At 40.7% G+C, this 22,960-nt stretch overlaps 1 protein-coding gene across 1 annotated transcript in view; it reads right to left on the reverse strand.

Annotated features, from left to right (window-relative positions):
* Window positions 1–22,960, reverse strand: part of KIF26B (kinesin family member 26B) — a 506,655-nt gene that overhangs the window by 51,598 nt on the left and 432,097 nt on the right. Inside the window, exon 10 of the mRNA XM_019920589.3 lies at window positions 16,336–16,495. Within this exon, the coding sequence (XP_019776148.1) occupies window positions 16,336–16,495 (160 nt within the window). The remainder of the gene's footprint in view (window positions 1–16,335; window positions 16,496–22,960) is intronic.

The raw sequence follows: 22,960 nt of genomic DNA on the forward strand, positions 1-22,960 counted from the left end.
GAATTCACCTGTGAAGCCATTTGGTCCTGGACTTTTGTTTGTTGGAAGATTTTTAATCACAATTTCAATTTCATTACTTGTGATTGGTCTGTTCAGATTTTCTATTTCTTCCTGGTTCAGTCTTGGAAGGTTATATCTTTCTAAGAATTTGTCCATTTCTTCCAGGTTGTCCATTTTATTGGCATAGAGTTGCTTGCAGTAGTCTCTTAGGATGCTTTGTATTTCTGTGGTGTCTGTTGTAACTTTTCCTTTTTCATGTCTAATTTTATTGATTTGAGTCCTCTCCCTCTTTTTCTTGATGAGTCTGGCTAATGGTTTATCAATTTTGTTTATCTTCTCAAAGAACCAGCTTTTAGTTTTATTGATCTTTGTTACTGTTTTGTTTCTATTTCATTGATTTCTGCTCTGATCTTTATGATTTCTTTCCTTCTGCTAACTTTGGGTTTTGTTTGTTCTCCTTTCTCTAGTTCCTTTAGGTGTAACGTTAGATTGTTTAGTTGAGATTTTTCCTGTTTCTTGAGGTAGGCTTGTATAGCTACAAACTCTCCTCTTAGAAGTGCTTTTGTTGCATCCCATAGGTTTTGGATCGTCGTGTTTTCATTGTCATTTGTCTTTAGGTATTTTTTGATTTCCTCTTTGATTTCTTCAGTGATCTCTTGGTTATTTAGTAAAGTATTGTTTAGCCTCCATGTGTTTGTGTTTTTTACATTTTTTCCCTGTAATTGATTTCTAATCTCATAGTGTTGTGGTCATAAAAGATGCTTGATATGATTCCAATTTTCTTAAATTTACTGAGGCTTGATTTGTTACCCAAGATGTGATCTATCCTGGAGAATGTTTTGTGCGCACTTGAGAAGAAAGCGTAATCTGCTGTTTTTGGATGGAATATCCTATAAATATCAATTAAATCTATCTGGTCTATTGTGTCATTTAAAGCTTGTGTTTCCTTATTAATTTTCTGTTTGATGATCTGTCCACTGGTGTAAGTGAGGTGTTAAAGTCCCCCACTATTATTGTGTTACTGTCGATTTCCTCTTTTAGAGCTGTTAGCAGTTGCCTTATGTATTGAGGTGCTCCTATGTTGGGTGTATATATATTTATTATTGTTATATCTTCTTCTTGGATTAAACCCTTGATCATTATGCAGTGTCCTTCCTTGTCTCTTGTAACATTCTTTATTTTAAAGTCTATTTTATCTGATATGAGTATTGCTACTCCAGCTTTCTTTTGATTTCCATTTGCATGGAATATCTTTTTCCATCCCCTCACTTTCAGTCTGTATGTGTGTCTAGGTCTGAAATGTGTCTCTTGTAGACAGCATATATATGGGTCTTGTTTTTGTATCCATTCAGCAAGCCTGTGTCTTTTGGTTGGAACATTTAATCCATTCATATTTAAGGTAATTATCGATATGTATGTTCCTATTACCATTTTCTTAATTGTTTTGGGTTTGTTTTTGTAGGTCCTTTTCTTCTCTTGTGTTTCCCACTTAGAGAAGTTCCTTTAGCATTTTTTGTAGAGCTGGTTTGGTGGTGCTGAATTCTCTTAGCTTTTGCTTGTCTGTAAAGCTTTTGATTTCTCTGTGAAATCTGAATGAGATCCTTGCTGGGTAGAGTAATGTTGGTTGTAGATTCTTCCCTTTCATCACTTTAAGTATATCATGCCACTCCCTTCTGGCTTGTAGAGTTTCTGCTGAGAAATCAGCTGTTAACCTTATGGCAGTTCCCTTGTATGCTATTTGTCGTTTTTCCCTTGCTGCTTTCAATAATCTTTCTTTGTCTTTAATTTTTGCCAATTTGATTACTATGTGTCTTGGCATGTTTCTCCTTGGGTTTATCCTGTATGGGACTCTCTGCACTTCCTGGACTTGGGTGGTTATTTCCTTTCCCATGTTAGTGATGTTTTTGACTATAATCTCTTCAAATATTTTCTCAGGTCCTTTCTCTCTCTCTTCTCCTTCTGGGACCCCTATAATGTGAATGTTGTTGTGTTTAATGTTGTCCCAGAGGTCCCTTAGGCTGTCTTCATTTCTTTCCACTTTGTTTTTTTCTTTATTCTGTTCTGCAGCAGTGAATGCCACCATTCTGTGTTCCAGGTCACTTATCCATTTTTCTGCCTCAGTTATTCTGCTATTGATTCCTTCTAGTGTATTTTTCATTTCAGTTATTGTATTGTTCATGTCTGTTTGTTTGTTCTTTAATTATGCTAGATCTTTGTTAAACATTTCTTACATCTTCTCGATCTTTGCCTCCATTCTTTTTCCGAGGTCCTGGATCATCTTCACTATCATTATTCTGAATTCTTTTTTGGAAGATGGCCTATCTCCATTTAATTTAGTTGTGTTTCTGGGGTTTTATCTTGTTCCTTCATCTGGTACATAGCCCTCTGACTTTTCATCTTATGCATCTTTCTGTGAATGTGGTTTTTGTTCCATAGGCTGCAGGATTGTAGTTCTTCTTGCTTCTGCTGTCTCTAGATACTACCTTTCTAATTTGACTTAAGAGAGCACATTATCTTACCACGGAGCAAGGTGTGAAGGGATAGCCCACAGGGAAGAGCAGTTCTGATGTAGGTATAGAGTAAAATGAGGTCTAGGGCACTGGGGGCTCTTAACAGTGGTACAACCAGGAGGATGGTGGTGGAGTGGCAGGCACTGGGCATTTCCAGAGATCACCAAGGTACAGGGTACCTATGGAGGGGGTAAGGGAGGTACTCACTGGGAGGAAGAGGCACAGAATTGAGGGGAGAGGTGTTAGTGAGTCACAGGAGTCAAACTTTGCTTGTTTATAATTTTTCCCTTACCAGCTCCACTAACAGTGCTAAATCAAATGTGGCTACAGAGATTTCTGTTATCTGCTACTGCATGCTCCTGGCTGCCGTGACAAAGGAAATTTGGAGTAAACTTCCTTTGGTCAATTTGTAGTACTGACTCCATGGAGTTGTCACGAAGATGAAATGAGTTAAAAAAAAAAATACAAAGAAGTGAGTATAGGCAGTGGCACGTAGTAAGCACTAGATGATGGTTGTGGTAATGATGATGATGGAGAAGGAGGAGGAGGAGGTCAATTTGCTTCACATTTCTGTGTCTCAGGATCTTCATCTGTAAAATGGGAGAAACAATAGCATCTACTTCTAGGGTTGGTGTGAAGATGTAAACAGAATATTTGTATTGTATAGACTGGGCTTGTACCTAGCAAATACTCCAAAATGGTAGCTTTGCTACTCTTATTGCTTTTGCACACTACCCATGGTTCCAAGACCATGTGAAATGGGTCCTTAAATGGGTCTTGAACAGAGGACTTAATGCCAAAGGGCGATTCCAAATCATCCAAAAAGCTTTTAGAGGAATAGTCCCTTGGTCCCTTTCATTTACAAATTATAGGCTCAAATGAATGACTTTGGTGAGCAGAAACCTTTGGCTTTTGGAAAGGTCAAATTGTATGGTTTTTTGAAAGTGGCTATTCTCCTTTTCCGAAGGAAATCATCAAGCAGGGGCCGAGATGGGTTGCATTATTCCAGCAAGTAATCAAGCAGGGAGGTTTGCTTTTTCAGAATTTGATTGTCAAGGAGGCCACAGTGGGTAGAGATATGGGTTGTGGATTTGTCCATTTTCCTAGAGTGGGCGGAGGTTAAATTACCCAGAAGTTGGAAGGGCTTGCAGGCACCTCCTGGACTTTACAAAGGAGAGACTACCATCTCCCTTATTGTGAAACGTTAATCACAAGAGCTGATGAAGCCCCATCCACACATAGCCTAACTGTCCTTCTTGGCACCACGGTACAAGGTTTTCTAGATGTAGCTCAAAATTTACATTGTTGTCAAGAGATGTGCTGCCATTCCCAAACCTGGGGACATTAATTAGTCACAACGACAGCCTTTCCTTACGGTTCTAATGCATTCCTGGAACTTCCCTATACTTAGGCCCATAGGGCACCACCTTCAAAGCCATGCAAGACATGATTATAATAAAGATGTAGTCTGAGTAAGGAAATCTCTTGGATGAACTCTAAGGCATATTTGCTTCTGCCAAATTCTAGACATTTGGAGGGCTGTAGCAGTAAATAGGAATCTATATTCATATCTAGTATTTATTTTGTTATCGTCGGAGAAGGCATATTCACTGATGACTTACTGGAACTTCTCACCTCTTCCTTGAATGTCTTTATCATGTGCCTTTTAACTGCTTTATTATGCTTTGCATTCTAATTTATGTACTGGTTTCTTCTGTCCAACTCGTCTGTAAGCTTTGTGCATCAGCCCTAATGCTTAGAATAATGCTTTATACATCATAGATGCTTGAGGAATTGTCAAAATAACCTAGTAGAGTGAATATAATTCTGCTCTATATCTGATTCAGAAAGTAGGGCTATAGCTTAAGTGCCTCTCCTTCAGTGCCTATCCTAAACAGCTGACACTGCAAAAAAGACGCACTTTGTACTAGTTGAGAATGGGGCTCTGATGGCCACAGTGCAAGTCTGGGGGCCCACAGTATCCTCCAGGTAGTGAGGCAGGCCATCAAAAGTTGAAGGCAGATGTCTGACTCATCTCTGTTTAAGAAGTAGGGTTTGGATCAGGTTAGTTTAATTCAAATTAGTGCAAAAATAATAAGGAACCTGAAGAAAAAGATTTCATCATTATCTTGCTGAGCTCATGTGGTAGGAGAGATATGCATGTAAACAAATAATTAAAATATAACATCAGTGCCTACATTGAAATACCTACAGAATGCCATAGGGGATTAGAGGAGGGAAACAACTTTTCTGGAGCAAAGAATTGGGAGGGAGGAAAAGAGATCAGAGAAGGCTTCAAAGAGGAGATAATATTTGAGATAAGCCTCAAAGGAGATGCAGGAAGGAATGCCAGAATTTTTAATATTAGAAACTTGATTTATGTAATTTACCATATTAAAGAATTAAAGGAGGAAAGCCATGTGGTCATCTCATCAGATGCAGACATGGGTTAGATATCCTCCCACCATGAAAAACTCACACATCAATGAAAATTAATAAACTATAGCTACACACATCAATACGGATGCCAAAATGAAACATTAATTGAAAAAAGTAAGTTATAGAAGGGCCAGGGAGAGTATGAGTCTATGTATGAAAAGTTCAAAAACAGACAAAACTAAACAATATAGTTTTTAGGGCTACAAATTTAGGTGGTAAAATTGTAAGTCAAGCAAAAGGATTGTAAACACAAAACTTTTTCAGCACAGTGGTCTCCTCTGGGAAAGGTGGAAGGGCAGCACAGTCACAGAAGAGCACACAGGGGCCTTCCAAGGCACTGAAGTGTTCTATTTCCTAACCTGGGTGGTGGGCACACAGGTATTTAACTTGTTATTTTATAGACTGGGCAGGTGTGCTTCTACATTTGTATATATGACACAGTTCACAATTAAAACATGTAAGAGAAATAAGCAGAAACTCACTAAGTAGAGAGGGAGATCCAGGCCAGTCCTGAAACATAGCATGTTCTTGGTAACTATTCATTGAATGAATGAATGAATGGATGGACAAGGCCACTGTAAGCAGAAGAAGTAGCATCGACAAAGCATGGGAGTGTGAGAGGGCATGGGGGCTTCAGGAGACTGTACATAGTTTCTGTGACCAGAAAGGTGGGCATGGCCCAAATTATAAACAGCCTCTTAGGCCATAAAAGGGTTTGAACGTGTAGCTGACAAGGAGCCACTGATGGATTTAAAGAAGGGGGTGACATCAGAACTACATTTTAAAGACACATTCTGGCAGCTGTGTGGAGGGTAGATGAAACTAAAGCCTTCTTTGCCTTCACCACGAAGAATCCTCAGAAGGAAAGAGTGGGTATGTCATGTGCCCTAGGGCCTTCCCTGGACTTTGTTCAGGAAACTACATACGAATCCTCTCACTACAAACAACAATTGCAGCTAGTCCTCAGCATAGGATTTCATGCTCGGGGATGCAAGGTTCATGGGAGACATAAAGTAAGTGGTCTGAAGGGAAGAGCTCACACAGTACTTTTAGGACAGATGTATTTAACCCTCAGCAAAATTGGCATGTTGCGGCACAGAACTAGGAAACGCATGCTTATAAACTGTGGGCCCTGACACTACTTCCTTTCATCCAAACCTAGAAACCCCCAACATTTTTACTGATTTTGCTGGTAGGGAGTAGGATAAGAAAGAATGGTCAGGAAAAACAAAAATAAGTAGCAATTGTGGCCATTGCCCCGAAGGAATATCGTAAAGTCTACTACTCTTCAAAGCAGTAACAAATGTACCATAACCATCTCTATTTCTTCAGTTCTCTCTTTATTATATCAAAAATAAAATTCAGCTCTATTTTACTTAAAAAAATTGCTAGGTACATTAGACAGTTTGGTACAACTTAACTGCTCCATGAATATAACTATTTGGAAATTGTTCAATTACACATGAAATGAATTATCGCCTCATTTGCATGGGCGAAAAAAAATCTATTAATGCTCAATGAAGCCTGAACCAGTTGTGAAACAGGTGAGAATTTATGGTTGGATACTCTGATTGAAGCTCTATTAATGTTCAAGAAAGTTTTTAAATGAATTAAGCCCCAACTCATTTGTATGCTCTCTCCCTTCTAAAGTCTAATTGTGCCTAAATCAAGCTGTGCTTGACTAATCGTGGAGCCCTGTGCGTACCCGAAGGCATCTTGGGCTCTACGTGCATTGGCCCCGAACTAAATTAAAGCCCTCCCACTTTGGCTGTCTTCCCCTGGTAGCAACATGACTTGTGATATGATGATTAGTTATCATTAAAGGTAACAATTAGCTATAGATTCGGAGTCTTGCATTTGGCCCAGCAGTTTATCATGATTTGTATCAGGCAATGTCTACATCATTCTAGGGAACGACAGAACAGCTGTGAAATGGCTCAAGCATTTAAGGATGGACGGTGGGAAACTTTGGCAAACAGAGGAGTGAGAATGGAGAAAGAGTGGGAGTCAGTGAGGAGAGCTTCAGGACCACCACCTCTGCCCAGACAGCCTTTTTTTTTTAAGATTTTTTTTTTTTTTGATATGGACCATTTTTAAAGTCTTTATTGAATTTGTTACAATATTGCTTCTGTTTTATGTTTTTGTTTTTTTGGCCACAAGGCATGGGGGATCTTAGCTCCCCAACCAGGGATCGAACCTGCACCCCCCGCATCAGAAGGCAAAGTCTTAACCACTGGCCAGCCAGGGAAGTCCCCCCAGACAGCCTTTACTACAGTATTTCTGATTCCCTCAGCCTTGCTTGGGTTCCCCTTTCCACGGTGCGGGTTAAACACCGGTGTTGCATATTACCAGGTGTGGGACCTGGCTGTTTATGTCTCTATCTCTCCTACACTGTAAATTGTCCAGGAGTGGAGATCATCTATGTTTCTCCGTTATATTTCCAGTGTCTTGTGTATTGTAGGGGTCCAATAAGTATTTTTTAATTAATAGATAATGAATGACTAAATGGATCAAAGAACTTACAGATATTCTACTACGTATTTCTCAGAGTATCTCCTGTATATGTTTGGTAGCCTCCATCAGACTTGTAACAAAATTAGGTGCGTAAACTCCTCACTCAGCTGGCTCCTTTGGGCCAAAATTCACCTTGCTGATCAGAATAGCACTGTGCTTCATGAATAATAAACTTTATGTATCACTTGGGATCTAAAGTGTAAGGTAAAATTTGTATCATCAAGGTCAGCCTTAAAAATCTCTTTGGAAGCAAAACGCTTCTCTCAGGAAATCTAACACGGTCAGGGTTGGAACACGTCACTGTCTCTGGCTGAGCACCAGAAAGGCGTGGCTTGTATTCAAAGGCCATGTTATATGAAACATTTGTATCTTTAAACATTTGAATGGCAGCGGTCAGTGGGCCAGACAGATGCAACTGGGGGTAGAGCACCCTCTGCTCACCCACAACCTCCACCCACTCTCAGGTCTGACGGCCTCACTGAGGGAGGTGGCGGGTGGAGTCCTTCACTTCCTAAGGAACCTGTTACTTCTCTCCTTGTGCAGAGTACTTAGGGTTACGTTCTCTTAAATTAGATGTCTGTATCTGGCAGTGACCCTGTACATTAGGCACACAAACTCGTTGAAAAATGCATGAAGCTTCTGTTTCAACAAAAGGTAATTATAATCCATTTGGCCAAAAGCAACACATATGTTTAAAATCAAGATAAGAAGATAGGATAGTGCCAGATCAGTCTGGGTTATAATGTTTTGAAATATTTTAAAACAGTCATATTTTTGCCTTTGAAGCCTGTTTCTTTAAAGGGCTATCGCAGACATTGTCTCAATGGTACCTACCACGTTTCTGAGGTAAAGAAGATGGTTATTCTGATTTAGCTGGTGGAGAATGAAAAGTGCAGGAAGAGTGAGCGTTCGGAGGTGGGCAGTGGCCCTGGCACGAGGACCCATGCCTCCCTGGTGTCAGCTCAGTGTCACCTCCCGGGCCCGTGTCACAATTCATCTCTTTCGGAAACCACAGATTTTTGACTTCACATACTTCTCTGGGAGCCCAGCCTGAAGAAACTTCACAAATTCCAGTTGATAGATTGACTATCTCATCTGCCGATTGTGGAAATGCCCAAAGCTTCTATCATTAGACAGGTGTTGGAGGAAGCTCATTATCTCATGCCCTGACACCCTTGCTGTCATCCTCACCTCTTGACTCTCCCTTCCTTACCTTTCCTGCTCAGCAGAACTTCAAGACCCAGACTGGGTGATAACCTCTCCTATTCTGACAGGAATCTGTTCACTCAGGAATGCTTCAACGCACCTACAGAAGCTGCCACCAGGGGGGAAGTGGGCTGGAAACTGTCTTAGCGGGAGGCTGTGCCCATGTGCAGGCTCCAGCGTGGGAGATGGTCACACTTCTTGTGCTGGAGGCCAGGCAGGAGGGCTGTCTGGGGGTCTTGTATCCTAAGAGAGCATCAGAGCATCCTGTAGCTTTGCCCATTAGTGGGGTACATGAAATGGCTACATGAACTTTCAGGCTCTTACATGAGAAAGATGACAGAAATTAAGAGAGAGAAGAAGACTGGTGAAATAGCTGAGATTTGCTGAGATTGTCTGCTGGAGGTGCCCAGAATATGGGATTGGGACTGTTAGGTTCCTCTGATTCAGCCCTGCCGAGTGGCTTAGGTTCTGGAAGGGAGAGTTCTTTCCCGTCCTCATCTTCCGTATTTCACTTTCCTCACTGTCACAAGTACCTGGCAGTCAGTCCAGCTTCACCGTCACAGAAAAGGTGAGGCCAGGAGATGACCCTGAATGGACAGCTGGCCACAGGTGGTCCCACGCCTGGGACTCACGCTTTCACTTAAAACCTACTGCACATATTTAAGCTTTGCAGATACATTAGATCCATTGTCTGGCCTCATTTGTTATTTCAACAGATATTGATTAAGCACCACAGCATTCCAGACACTGTGCTAGGAAGTGGTGATATACCAGGAGACAGTGGAGTAGCCCTGTTGCCTACCAGCCACGTAGACACGGACAAGTCACTTCCTCCTCTTGTTGCAATTTCTCCATCTGTAGTACGAGTACGACCAAAGCAGTATCTATGCCATGAGGCTCTCGGCAGAATTAAACACCCAGGAAGCATTTAGAGCAGCTCCGGATGCACAGTAAGGAAACGATGACACGAGCTGTTGTCACCACGCTCACACCGTGGAAGAGCCCTCACCCAGAGCTCACGTATGCACACGCCAACCACCTGGATCCGAGCTGGAAACCCAGAAAACAAGTAACGGAAACGAGTTTTTCCTTCTCCCTATGCCCCAGCAAGTCCATAAATCAGGAATCTCTAACCCCTTGGAAAAAAGAAGAACAAAGTTCCCATCCTTCTTTCTGCACCCCCCCATATTTTTAAAATTTTATATTCATTTTTGGCCGTGTTGGGTCTTCATTTCCGCGCGAGGGCTTTCTCTAGTTGCAGCGAACGGGGGCCACTCTTCATCGTGGTGCGCGGGCCTCTCACTATCGCGGCCTCTCCCGTTGCGGAGCACAGGCTCCAGGCACGCAGGCTCAGTAGTTGTGGCTCGCGGGCCTAGTTGCTTCGCAGCATGTGGGATCCTCCCGGACCAGGCCATGAACCCGTGTCCCCTGCATTGGCAGGTGGACTCTCAACCACTGCGCCACCAGGGAAGCCCTCTGCCCTTTTATTTACTTCTTCTCACAGGAGGAAAAAGGTCTGACTGGTGGCACTGGTAAACATGGCCATGGGCACGTACAGCCCAATGCTGTCTGTCTCTCTGTCCCCCTGTAGGTCACACACACCCCTCCTCTTGAGCCATGTGGCTCTATGGGTAAGGGATTGCTCTGCTGATCCAATTCTGCCCATTCCTGAGTCCTGGGGTCTATGCTTGTGGGGGGATAGGAGGAGACCTCCTTCCACTCTGCTAGGATTCAGCAGATGGAGAATTTTAATTCCCAACCATACTCTTGTATCTATTTGCCAACTGGTTCGGAATCTGGAGAGAAGAGAGTCTGATTAGGACTCTCAGAAATTGAACATAAAGGAAGAAAACCTCTTGAAAAGCCAAAAGGGAAATGAAGAAACCTCCTGATTTCTGCTCAGTCCTAAAACCATAAGCTCATTATCCAAGAGGGACTAGCCGTGGTAGACAAAGAAAAATATATGCCACGGCTTTGCTGCCAGGGATCATGACTGAGTTGGGGGCCTAACAATCTGCTCTGTGAGGGGGCACAAAGGGGTCCTCCTGGGAACAAAAAGGACGATGCATACAGTGTATGTGTCAAACCAGTGGTGGAAGGACCGATGCTTGAACCCAGGGCTTGTGTTCCCAGCCGATCCCCAGACAGCCTCATTTCTCCCTGAGTGACCTGCATGCTTCTGTGGTAAACCTGGCAGAGTTCATTTACTGGTAGTTGATGCCTCAACTCTTAAGAAAATAATATCAATCTCTGAAAATTTTCGTAATTATATGTGAAGATACCACTGGCCAGGGAAGCAAACAGAGGTAGGAGGGAAGCATGAAAGGAAAGAGATGCTAAAATCTCATACAAAAGAGACGTATGTGCTGGTGATTTTCTGAACTTACTTTCTCTGCATCCTAACAGTCATTAAAATGCATAAAAATGTATATTTCTGAAGCAGCAACACTAAGAATTATCATTGCTGCCGTTGCTTGGCAACCTGAGACTTTGGTTATTTTATTTCTAAATAGGGAATGCTATAAACTGGTATCTGGAGTTTGTGCAAATAGTTCTAAATTGATGTTCTCCCTGTAAATCAGGAGGAGATAATACAGCATTAATGTACATTTACAGGTTGCTAAACATGCATATGTATGTGTCTCATATCACACACACACACACGAAGGTTCTTACACAGAGCTGCTCTCCGTTACATGCTATCTTAAATAAATCTGCAGAATTGATAGTCCTTTGCATTTTTCCTGGAAAATACCTATTTAATTTCATTTTGTAAATAATATGCATTTGAGTCACGAGGGACAAACCTTTTGTCTCCTGTGTGAGTCAGGGGAACTGAGTATTGTAGCTCATATCGGTCATGAGCTCCTTTCTCTAGCTTCCCAGACACTGAGTGGGTTTCCAGTTCTGAGAAAGCAGAGACAAACCCGGTATCTAAATGGCTACTGGGGGGAAATATTTCTCAAAGCAAGGCATGGGAACGTCCACATTCTTCAGAGATGCAAGTCCTGTGAAGGCCTTATGACATCTTAGGCCTGCAGCTTCCAGCATGGATAAGAAGAGGTGTTAACATTTTGAAAAAGTCGCCTCTATTTACAAACTGTCATTTCTCCATAAGTCACCGACTTGAATTTGAGTCTCTAGTGATGCTTGCTGGTTTGAATGAAATGCTGTGCTCTGATGCTGCTTTTCTCTTAAACGTGACCTTAGTGCCTGACTCCTCACTAGGGCCTTAGGAGGAAAAGTGCCTCCGTTCCAGATCCTGAGGACAGGCATCCTTATCACTTTTGTAGAACAACCGCTTCTAAAGTGGCCCCTGCAGTGGTGTTGGCCTGCAGACTGAAGCTCGTGACAGCAAACTGCCTCAGGTTCCACCTGCTTCTCCAGAGAGAACAAGGGCGTGAGGAAGTCAGCGGCCTGAGCCCCAGAGTATGTCAGTGACAGATTCCAAAACACAAGGATTTCGTCTTGGTCTGAACCACACAGACCAAAACCCTAAAAGAGAGGCATCGAGCACCAATTCGATCATGGGATTGTTCATGCAGAACCATGCTGCAAGCCACTTGGGGACAGCATCTCAGACAGACACAACCCGAGGGGGTCACAGAATGACGTTCCATGACCTCTTGTTCAACGGAAGCCGGGACATGATAACATATCTGTTGTTTAGAAACAGAGGACAGCATCTTGTTGGCAAATAATCAGATAGACCGTTTGACCTATTAAAGTCATTATTTATCCAAATGGAATAACAGTTACAAATGAAGGAAAAATGTTTCAGGCTTAAAGGAAGTGTGAAGGGTATGCTTCGCCTTACCAGACATCTAAAAGGGACGAAAAATTCTATTCCGAGAGAACTTGGGGGTCGTTAGAATTTCCAAGTCTCTGGAAAGACTGTAGTCCTGCAGATCAGCTGGGATCTAACAGCACTTTAGCCAAAGCTAAGGGCACACTGCCAGATTCCTGTGGTGGCCCTTCTGGGCACCAGTTCTAGTGGTGTGTGCCTGCAACGCTTGTTTTTGGCATGGGAATTCATTTCGACGTCTCTGCCTAATTTTTCTCATCTATCGAAGGGAAGGCTCCTACAACCTTAGTGCCCAAGAAGTGTCGAGGAATAGCAAATGGCTGAGCGACGGAAGGAAATTGGCAAATGCACTGTCAACATGCTTAGGACTATGACAGCTTCCCCTAGACAAGAGGTTCCCCAAAGTTAGGGAGTTTTGTGCAGCCTGTCCGTGCAGAACTGACTAGGAGGCTGGAGCCCTTGGTGGTCTCCCTGCTGTCCCTGAATGCTTTTCTGAATGGTGTCACCATTTGGGATTGATTTATAGCACTTGGATTGGTCGGTGAGCCTGTGCTATGTCGTGGCTGAGGCTGGGAACCTGTTCTGCACTTGCATGTGTCATATCTAAAGGCAATATCATTTGCAAAGTCAAAACCACTGAGAGCACACCTAAGAGTGCCCGTGGGAGCACCTGTGATGGGTAATGAATACAAACTCGCTTTCAGGCTTGCTCACATGACAGAGTCTGGAACGATGATGAAGAGAAACGAGGACAGGCTACATCCCCTCTGTGCACATTCCAGTTAATTTCCCAGAAGCAAACACAAATGATGCAGGTTCCAAGCACAGAAGTGTCCAGGGTGACAAACGTGAGTGGGTTTTTGTGTTTTGGAAGAGTGGGGGAAGGTAGCGAACGGAGTTTGGTTTTCCGTTTTTTCCTGTAAGTGAACAGGAATAAGAGGAAACTGCAAGGGCAGAAAAGCTTCCCTGTCTTAGGAACCTACTGCAAAGACAAGGTTTAACATGGGAAAGGTGTTTAGTACGCTAACAAATGCCATGTGATGTGGCTTTGGAGCGCCGACCGAACTGATAAAAGAAATCTGGGCCATCCTGCTGTGCTGAAGACCTCATGCTGTGCAGAGCAAAGGCAGCTAATATATTACAGAGCTTGATGAGGTTGGGGGGAGTGGATTGGCAACGAACTGCCAAGGTCTCTGAGGCTGTAAAAAGTGATGCGGTTTGATCCTGCCACCAGCTGGCTGGGTGATCTGAGTTAATCTTTGCCTTATCTTCCTGTGCCTCCAAAGAAGATAGTTTCTAGTTGATTAATCACTTTGCAAATGTAGTTGCAGAACCAAATATTGAATATATGCTGTGGCTGAGAATCTGAAACAATATTACAGCAAGCGTCTTTGAAAGCTTACACACAATGATGGGCATTAAGGACGGAGGGCTGATAGAACTGGCTGTACAAGTGCACTGTCAACAAATGTCTTGGGGAGGACAGAGCTGGCCGCATGGCCAGGCCACCATGTTTCCTGGCATCAAGCAGTGGGCAACTCTGCAAGATCCCTAGGAGGATCCTGATGGTGGGGGACAACTGTATGCCTGTGTCTTACATAGACACCACATTTATGTTACGCCTGTGCCAACTTCAGACATAGAAACGCTTTAATCACCACTCCCTCGGAGCCAGAAGGGAAGGAAGGGAACTGAAGCAGACAGATGTCTGCAGAGAATGGTGAGTGGAGTTTTCACACTTTGTCAGCCCTCCCAAGTGGGCAGGTAGCTGGTCGTTGTGGCTAGCTGATGTTAGATATGTTTAATTTAACAAGAGACCTTGAACTACTAATAAAAGCAATTCTTAATGTTTCCCTTTAGGTTTATAATAAAACCCAACTGGAACCGAAAGGAAGTTACTTTACCTAAAGTAAAAGTAATTTCATATGCTTGCATTCATCCATCCCTCCTACCATCAATTCAACTATCGAAATCATAAAAGTATGTCACTTTACAGAAATAATGTAAGTAAAATACATAATCAGTGACCTTATAAGGTGGTATTTTGAACTCTGTCTATGCCATGATCTATTAAGTTATTACATTAATAGACATGCTTCCCTTTTTATGGACAGGGAAACCAATGAGGCCTGATAACTCTTTCCTTTCTAAGATCTCTAACCTTGACAGTACCTCTGCAGACCTTTCCCCCCCCCTTCTCTCTTTCCTTTCCTTTCTTTCTTTTCTTTCTTCTTTCTTCCTTCCTTCCTTCCTTCCTTCCTTCCTTCCTTCCTTCCTCCCTTCCTTCCTTTCTTTCTTCCTTTCTTTTTCTTTCTTTCTTTCTTTCCTCTTTCTTTCTTTTCCTCCCTCCTGCTTTCCCTCCCTCCCTCCCTTCCTTCCTTCCATCCTTCCTTCCTCTCTTTCTCTCTCTCCTTGTAATCACAAGTTGACTTTATTCAACGGCAGAAATGATACTGAATGAAACTATATAAACCTTCTACTTGAATTTTTTCTCAGAGACAAGAATCCTCACAAGGGGTAGAAAAGCCATTTCTGGGTTTATCCCAGGATTCCAAATTTCAAGAATTGAGACAGACAAGATTATAATCTCTATTTAAGCTCCTAAAGTAGTCTAGTAATGGGCTTCCTGGTGGAGAATAAAGGCACAGTGTTGGCATCAGCTTAGGGCAGAGGGGAAGGAGAACTCAAGGACTTGTCCTGAACCTCAGCTATTGTAGAACAAACTGCCCGACTTGCCTTTTCCGTCCTACACAACAGTAATTTATATTTTGTAGGCTCCTACAGATTAAACAAAAATGATTCTATGTACTGTATATTTGCTTAATCCTCAAGGCAACTCGGTAAGGTAGGTGTTATTTCCATTTAAATAGGCGAGGATCGGCTCAACCACATTATCATTATTGGTTATTGACTAGAGTGTTACACATTTCACAAAAAACCTTCATACACATATCACTCTGAGCCTTTTATCCTTGTGATATAGATAAGATATACAGCTATAACCCTCAGTTTATGAGATGTGAAGGAAGGTTCAGCTAGTGGAAGGTGCAGCTGGACATTGGCAGGGCCTGAAAAAACAGGAGAGTACCCATCATCCCATCATCACATTGTCCAATGACGAAGATGAGTTGGGGTGATGGTGGTGAGGGGTGGCTCCAGGGCTGGGCCATTCATGAGCACAGATGATATGGCAAGTCTCTGGCTATTCCAGACATAGGAGAAGTTCCAATTTCATCTTCGTGGAGCAGCAACAGAAAGAGGAAAAGGATCTTGGAAGTGAAATAAACATCGGCATAGGATGGTGGGTGGTAATTCCCCAAGCTTTTAAGTTCTCCTAAATAGGACTACCAGATGAAATACAGGATGCCCACATAGCTGATGCAATACTGGGGGGATGCTTATACTAAAAAATACTTGTGGTTTATCTGAAATTCAAATGTAACTGTGTATCCCATATTTTTATTGGTTAAATATGGCAGCCCTATTCCTAAGGGAAGGGTAATTCAATCTTATGCCCCTTGCTCTCATCGCTATAAAGCATCTGTACAATGGTGACAATAATCTACCAATGGCAATTGTGATTGGAGACCTCAACTGAGATAACTTCTTCTTATTTCTGACTTGAGCAGCCTAATGTTAGCGTTGGGGTAAATTTAAATATTTCTGTAGCTTCTGAATTTGGAAGATCATGCATTACACAATTGTTAGTGAAGTCTGGTTTCTGGCACTGAACTAACAACGTGGTCCATACTGTACCTCTGCAGTACAACTCTCCCCAGATGACACTGGACAGAGAATCCCACACATGGCCCTCACACCATGCTTTCCTCATCCCGTTCTTTGAGTAGAAGAGTCACTTACTTGTATGGGATGTGTTTGCTGCCATTGACGAGAGCCAGGATGACATTGCCCAGAGCAGACAGTGAGAGGCACAGTCCTGAGCCTCCTTCCCGATTTTTGCTAAGAGCCTTCACACAGCTGCCAAGATCAATGAGGTGCAGGCGGCTGCGGCCTCCAGACACTGTCACAGGAGAGAAGGCAAGAGAAGAAAGAAGTGGTTAAGTTCTGGCAAACACTCATCTGTCCTTGGTATAGCTCCTTGGGAAATCTGATGGGACAAAAGAGGAAATAAAAGGTTGAAGTTCATGGCCTAGTAGGAAACCCCTGCAAAGTTATGCAGGGGTAACAAATAGCATGGTCCTCTTAAATTCTGTCCACCACACATCCCTGATCTTCTAAAACCTACTGATATTCCTACTATAAATAAATGAATAATTCATGTAGGCTGAATTAGATGAAATTTCACAGAGAAGGTAAATGTCTACATTTACCTTCATCTTCTTTGTGTAGCAGGATTCTGAAACGGACGATATTAAAACATAAATAGCCCATAAGTGATTATCCGCTTTGATTGACCGTCATAGAGACCGTGACCTAAAGCTCAGCCAGGAATCAGGTTGATAACCCAAAGTAAAACCAGGAAGAATGAACAACCAGGTGCAGAGTCAGGGAAGGCCCAGGTATTTGCTGAGTGCCTGCCAAGTGCCAGGTGCTGCACAAACATCAGTCTCATTCAGTTCCCCTGGGAAAATCACAAACTTGCTCATAAGAACTTCCACTTCTGGCCTAGAGGAAGTAACAGGGACCAGATCTTTCCGCTTACCGGAAACAACCAAAAACTGAACAAAATGTGTAAAACAACCGTTTGCAAGACACTAGACATCAAACAGCAAAAGACAGTGATCCTGGAGAGGTGGGAAGTCAGGGAGGTGAGCACTAGCCGTTTCCCAGCTTACTGCACTGACAGAGTTTTCGGGCCATGGCTCAGAGAGAGGGAACTCAGGTGAAGCCTGGCAGACTCTCTGAACGGAGGAGCTAGAGCTGAGAGTCCAGGGAGGCCAAGGTAGCAACATTTCCAGGACAGAGTGCTGGAGAGGAGAGAACTCTGGAGATCTGTAGTAGGTCTTCTCAAGTATTCAACCTAGTACTGATCAGCACAGAGTGATGAAACTACCCATGGCTGGGGAACTAACCACTGGAAAAGATTAGAAGTAATAGTGCACAGGACTCACACAAGGCCAGGAATAGTGCTTGTTCCCAACAGCCAGACTAGAAAACCTCAAGATTCACAGGGCACTGGGTAGGGTACCCGCAAGGGTCTGGCTTCAGTAGTCAGGAACACTTAGCCCTAGACTGAGAAGTGACTGGGTTCCACCTTAACAAATCTTAAAAGTAAGGCCATAAAGGATCAAACTGTTTCTAAACAACTGCATCCCCAAACAAAGATTAAAAACATTAAAAAAAGTAAAGAAATGTCCAGCACCCAATCAAAAATAACCAATCAAAAAGAAGCAAGAAAATGAGACCTAGAATGAAGAGATCATTGAAACCAACCCAGAACTGACATAGATATTAGAATCAACAGAGAAGGACATTAAAACAGTTATGATGGTATTTCAAACATGAAAAACGTTAAATAGGGACATGGAATGTATTAAAAAGATACAAATTCAATCTTTAGAGATAAAAACTACATTGTATGAGATGAAAAATACACTGGTTGGGATTAACAGCATATTAGACATTGCAAAAAGAAAGATTGGTGAATTTGACAATATAGCAATAAAAACGATCCAAGATGAAGTACAGACATAAAATTTTAAAACGAACAACCAGAAACCGATTAAAAAAAAGAGCTATAGGACTACTTCAAGTGTCTTAATATGTGTGCAATTGAAGTCCCTGAAGGGAAAGACACAGAGGGTGGTGCAGATAAAATATTTAAAGAAACAGTGGTCAATACTTTCCCAAATTTAATGAAAACTATAAACCCACAGATCCAAGAAGCTCAATGATCCCCTGGCACAAGAAACATGAAGAAAACTACACTAAAGCATATAATAATCAAATGGGTTAAAACTAGTGGTGATGGAAAAAATCTTGAAAATAACCAGAGGAAAAAAATTATGCTACATGTAAAGGAACAAAGATAAGATGATGGCAGATTTCTTGGAAATAATACAAGTGAGAAGACAATGGAGCAACATTTTTAAAGTACTGAAAACTGCCAACCTAGAGTTGTACACCCAACCAGAATATCATTCTCAGATAAAAGGGAAATAAAGACTTTTTCAGACTTAAAAAAGCTGAAAGGATTCATCACAAAGGATATACACAAAAGAATGAAGAGCTTTGGAAATGACAACTATGTGAATAAATACATGCTATCCTCCTCTTATTTAAATCTCCTTAAAAGCTAATTGACTGTTAAAGCAAAAATAACAACAATGTAACATGTGGGCTATAACATATGCAAAATTAAAATGTTTGACAACAATAACACAAAGGTTAGGAGTGGAGAAATGAAAGTACTCTATTGTAAGGTTCTTATTCTAGACATGAAGTGGTATAATATCGCTTAAAAGTAGACTGTGATAACTTAAAGATGTATACAATAAATCCTACAGCAATCACTAAATAATAAAGAGTTACAACTAAAAGGCCAACAAAGGATATAAAGTGAATCATTTACAGTGTTCAATAAATTCAAAAGAAAGCAAATAAAATAAAAAGGAGAACAAAGAACAGATGGGTTGAATAGAAAACATACAGAAAAATAATACTTTGGAACACACCATATGAAGAATCCCATTAAATGTAAGCTGTCTGAATACCCTTATTAGAAAGTAGATATTGCCAGATTTGATAAAAAAGCAAGACTCTACTATATGTTACCTATGAGAAGTGCACTTCAAATATACAGAAACAATAGGTTGAAAATGTAAGTATGGAAAAGGCTACACCATGCAAACAGTAGCCATAAGAAAGCTGGGGGCGGCTGTATCAATATCAAACAAAAGAGACTTAGGACAAAAATATTACTAGAGGGAAAGCGAGCCATTTTATAATGATAAAGGGCACAATTCATCAAGAGGTCATAACAATATAAGTGTTTATGTATCTAATAACAGAAGTTCAAGTACGTGAAGTAAAATCTGATAGAATTGCAAGAATAAACAGGCAAGTCCAGAATTATAGTTGGAGATTTCAAATACCTCTTTCTCAATAATTGATATAATAAGCAGACAGAAAACCAGTAACGATATAGAAGATCTGAACTACTATCAACCAATTCATTCTACTTGACATTTGTATAACACTCAACCCAACAACAGCAGAATACACATTCTTTTGAATTGCACACAGAACATTTAACAGGATAGACCATATTCTGGTACATAAAATAAGTCTAAATAAATTTTAAAGGATTCACATCATTCATACTATGTTTTCTGACACACTAGAGTTAAATTAGAAGTCAATCCAGAAAGATACCTGGAAAATCCCTAAATATTTTGAAACTCAACAGCTCAAAATAACTTAGGGTCAAAGAAGAAACCAAAAAGCAAATTAGAAAGTGTTTTTAAGTGAATGAAAATGAAAACACAACATATCCAAATTAGTAAGATGCCTTTAAAGAAGTACTTAGGAGGGAATTTATACCATTAAATGCCTATATCAGAAAACAAGAGGTCTCAAATCAATTACCTCAGCTTCCACTTTAGTAAATTAGAAAAAGATGAGCAAATTAAAGACTAAATAGCAGAAAGAAAATAATTAATATAAAAGCAGAAATCAATGACATAAAAAATTAAAAAACCAATAGGGAAAACCAATGACATCCAAAGCTGGTTCTTCAAGATCAATAAAATTGATAAATCCCTAGCATGACTGATCAGCAAAGAAAGAGAGAAGACACAAATCACCAATGTCAAGAACAAAAGAGGTGGCCTCACTACAGTTTCTACAAATATAAAAAGGGCAATAAAGAAACATTACACCAGTAAATTAGACAACTTGGAAGAATGAACAAATTTCTTGAAAGATACAAAGTACCAAAGCTCATTCAAGAAGTAATAGATAATGTGAATAGCTCTACATCCATTAAAGAAATAGAATCTGTAGTTAACAACTTTTCCACAGGGAAAGCAGTGCCTTTAACTGCACCGGTGAATTCTATCACACATTCAAGGAAGAAATAATATCAATTCTACACAAATTCTTCCTGAAAATTAAATAGGAGAGACAACTTCCCAATTAATTCTATGAGGCCAGGATTACACTGATACCCAAAACAGACAAAGATATTACGAGAAAAAAAGTTGAAGACCAATATCCCTCATGAACAATGATGCAAAATTTCTAAACAAAATATTAGTGAACCATACTATAAAACTGTATCTAGGAACATATTAAAAGCATTTTATACCATGAGTAAGTGGGACTAATCCGAGGAATGCAAGGTTGGTTAACAAAAAATTGATCTATCATTATAATTTTAACAGATATTACCATATTAACAAACCAAAAAGAAAAATGATTCTCTCAGTAGATGCAGTCAAAGCATTTAACAAACTCCAGCATCCACTACTGATAAAAATGCTCAGCAAAATATAAATTGAAGGTGATATCCTCAGTTTGATAAAAAGTGTCTAGGAAAAACCTACAGCTAATGGCATTCTTAATGGTAGAAAACTAAATGCCTCCCAAGATCAGGAACAAGACAAGGATGTTCACTCTGACCATTTCAATTCAACATTGTACTGGAGGTTCTAGCCAGTTCAATAGGCAAGAAAAAGAAATAAAAGGTATCCAGATTGGAAAGAAATAAGTCAAACTGTCTTAATTGGCAGATTACATGATTATCTATGTAGAAAATCTAATGGAATCCACAAAAAAGCGACCAGAACTAATAATTGAGTTTAGCAAGGTTGCAGGATACTAGATTAACAGACAGAGATCAACTGCATTTCTAAATACAACTTCTAAATACAATTTCTAAATACAATTTCCAGTAACAAACAACTGGAAATTGAAATTTAAAAATATCTTTTACAATAACATCAAAAATATTAAATACTTAAGGATAAATCTGACAAAAGATACATATACTGAAAACTACAAAACACACCTGAGAAAAACTAATAAAGACCTGAAAAAATAGAGAGATAAACTGTGTTCATAGGTCGGAAGACTCAATATTAAGATGTTAATTCTCTCCAAAGTGATCTATAGATTCAATGAAAACCCAATGAAAAATCCCAGCAGGCTTTTTTGGTAGAGAGTGATTTGACAAAATCAATTCAGAAGCTGACTCTAAAATTTATATGCAAATGCACAGGAGCTAGAATAGCCAAAAAACAATTTTATAAACTAAGCACCAAGTTGGAAGGCTAACAGTATCTTTCTTTTTTTTTTTTTTTTCTGCCGTACGCGGGCCTCTCACTGTTGTGTCCTCTCCCGTTGCGGAGCACAGGCTCCGGATGCACAGGCTCAGCGGCCATGGCTCACGGGCCCAGCCGTTCCGTGGCATGTGGGATCTTCCCGGACCGGGGCACGAACCCATGTCCCCTGCATCGGCAGGCGGACTCTCAACCACTGCGCCACCAGGGAAGCCCTCTTTCTTTTTTTTTAACATCTTTATTGGAGTATAATTGCTTTACAATGTTCTGTTAGTTTTTGCTGTATAATAAAGTGAATCAGCTATATGTATACATATATACCCATATCCCCTCCCTCTTGCATCTCCCTCCCACCCTCCCTATGCCACCCCTCTAGGTGGTCACAAAGCACCGAGCAGACTTCCCTGTGTGATGCATCTGCTTCCCACTACCTATCAGTTTTACATTTGGTAGTGTATATATGTCAATGATACTCTCTCACTTCATCCCACCTTACCGTTCCCCCTCCCTGTGTCCTCAAGTCCATCCTTTACGTCTGTGTCTTTTTTCCTGTCCTGCCCCTAGGTTCATCAGAACCATTTTGTTTTTTTAGATTCCATATATATGTATTTGTTTTTCTCTTTCTGACTTACTTCACTCTGTACTTGTTTTTCTTACTTACTTGTTTTTCTCTTTCTGACTTACTTCACTCTGTATGACAGACTCTAGGTCCATCCACCTCACTACAAATAACTCAATTTCGTTTCTTTTTATGGCTGAGTAATATTCCATTGTATATATGTGCTACATCTTCTTTACCCATTTATCTGTCGATGGACTCTTAGGTTGCTTCCATGTCCTGGCTATTGTAAATAGTGCTGCAGTGAACATTGTGGTACATGACTGTTTTTGAATTATGGTTTTCTCATACTGTTATGGCTAACAGTATCTTAAGACTTACTATAAAGCCACCATAATCAAGACAGTGTGGTATTGGTGTAAAGATTAAAAAAATAGATCAATGGAGTAGAATAGAGAGTCCAGAAATAAACCTGCATAAATATGGACAATTTTTGACAAAGTTGAGAAGGTAATTTAGTATAGATAGGATAGTTTCTACAGCAAATGGTATATCCATATAAAAAAAACTTTAATGCATAAAAATATATACAAATTAACTAAAAATGGATCAAATACCTAAATGTAAAATATAAAATTATAAAACTTCAAGAAGAAAGCATAATATGACACATTTTTGATCTTGG

This window comes from Tursiops truncatus, chromosome 1, assembly GCF_011762595.2.
Source record: "Tursiops truncatus isolate mTurTru1 chromosome 1, mTurTru1.mat.Y, whole genome shotgun sequence".
Taxonomy (NCBI): Eukaryota; Metazoa; Chordata; class Mammalia; order Artiodactyla; family Delphinidae; genus Tursiops; species Tursiops truncatus.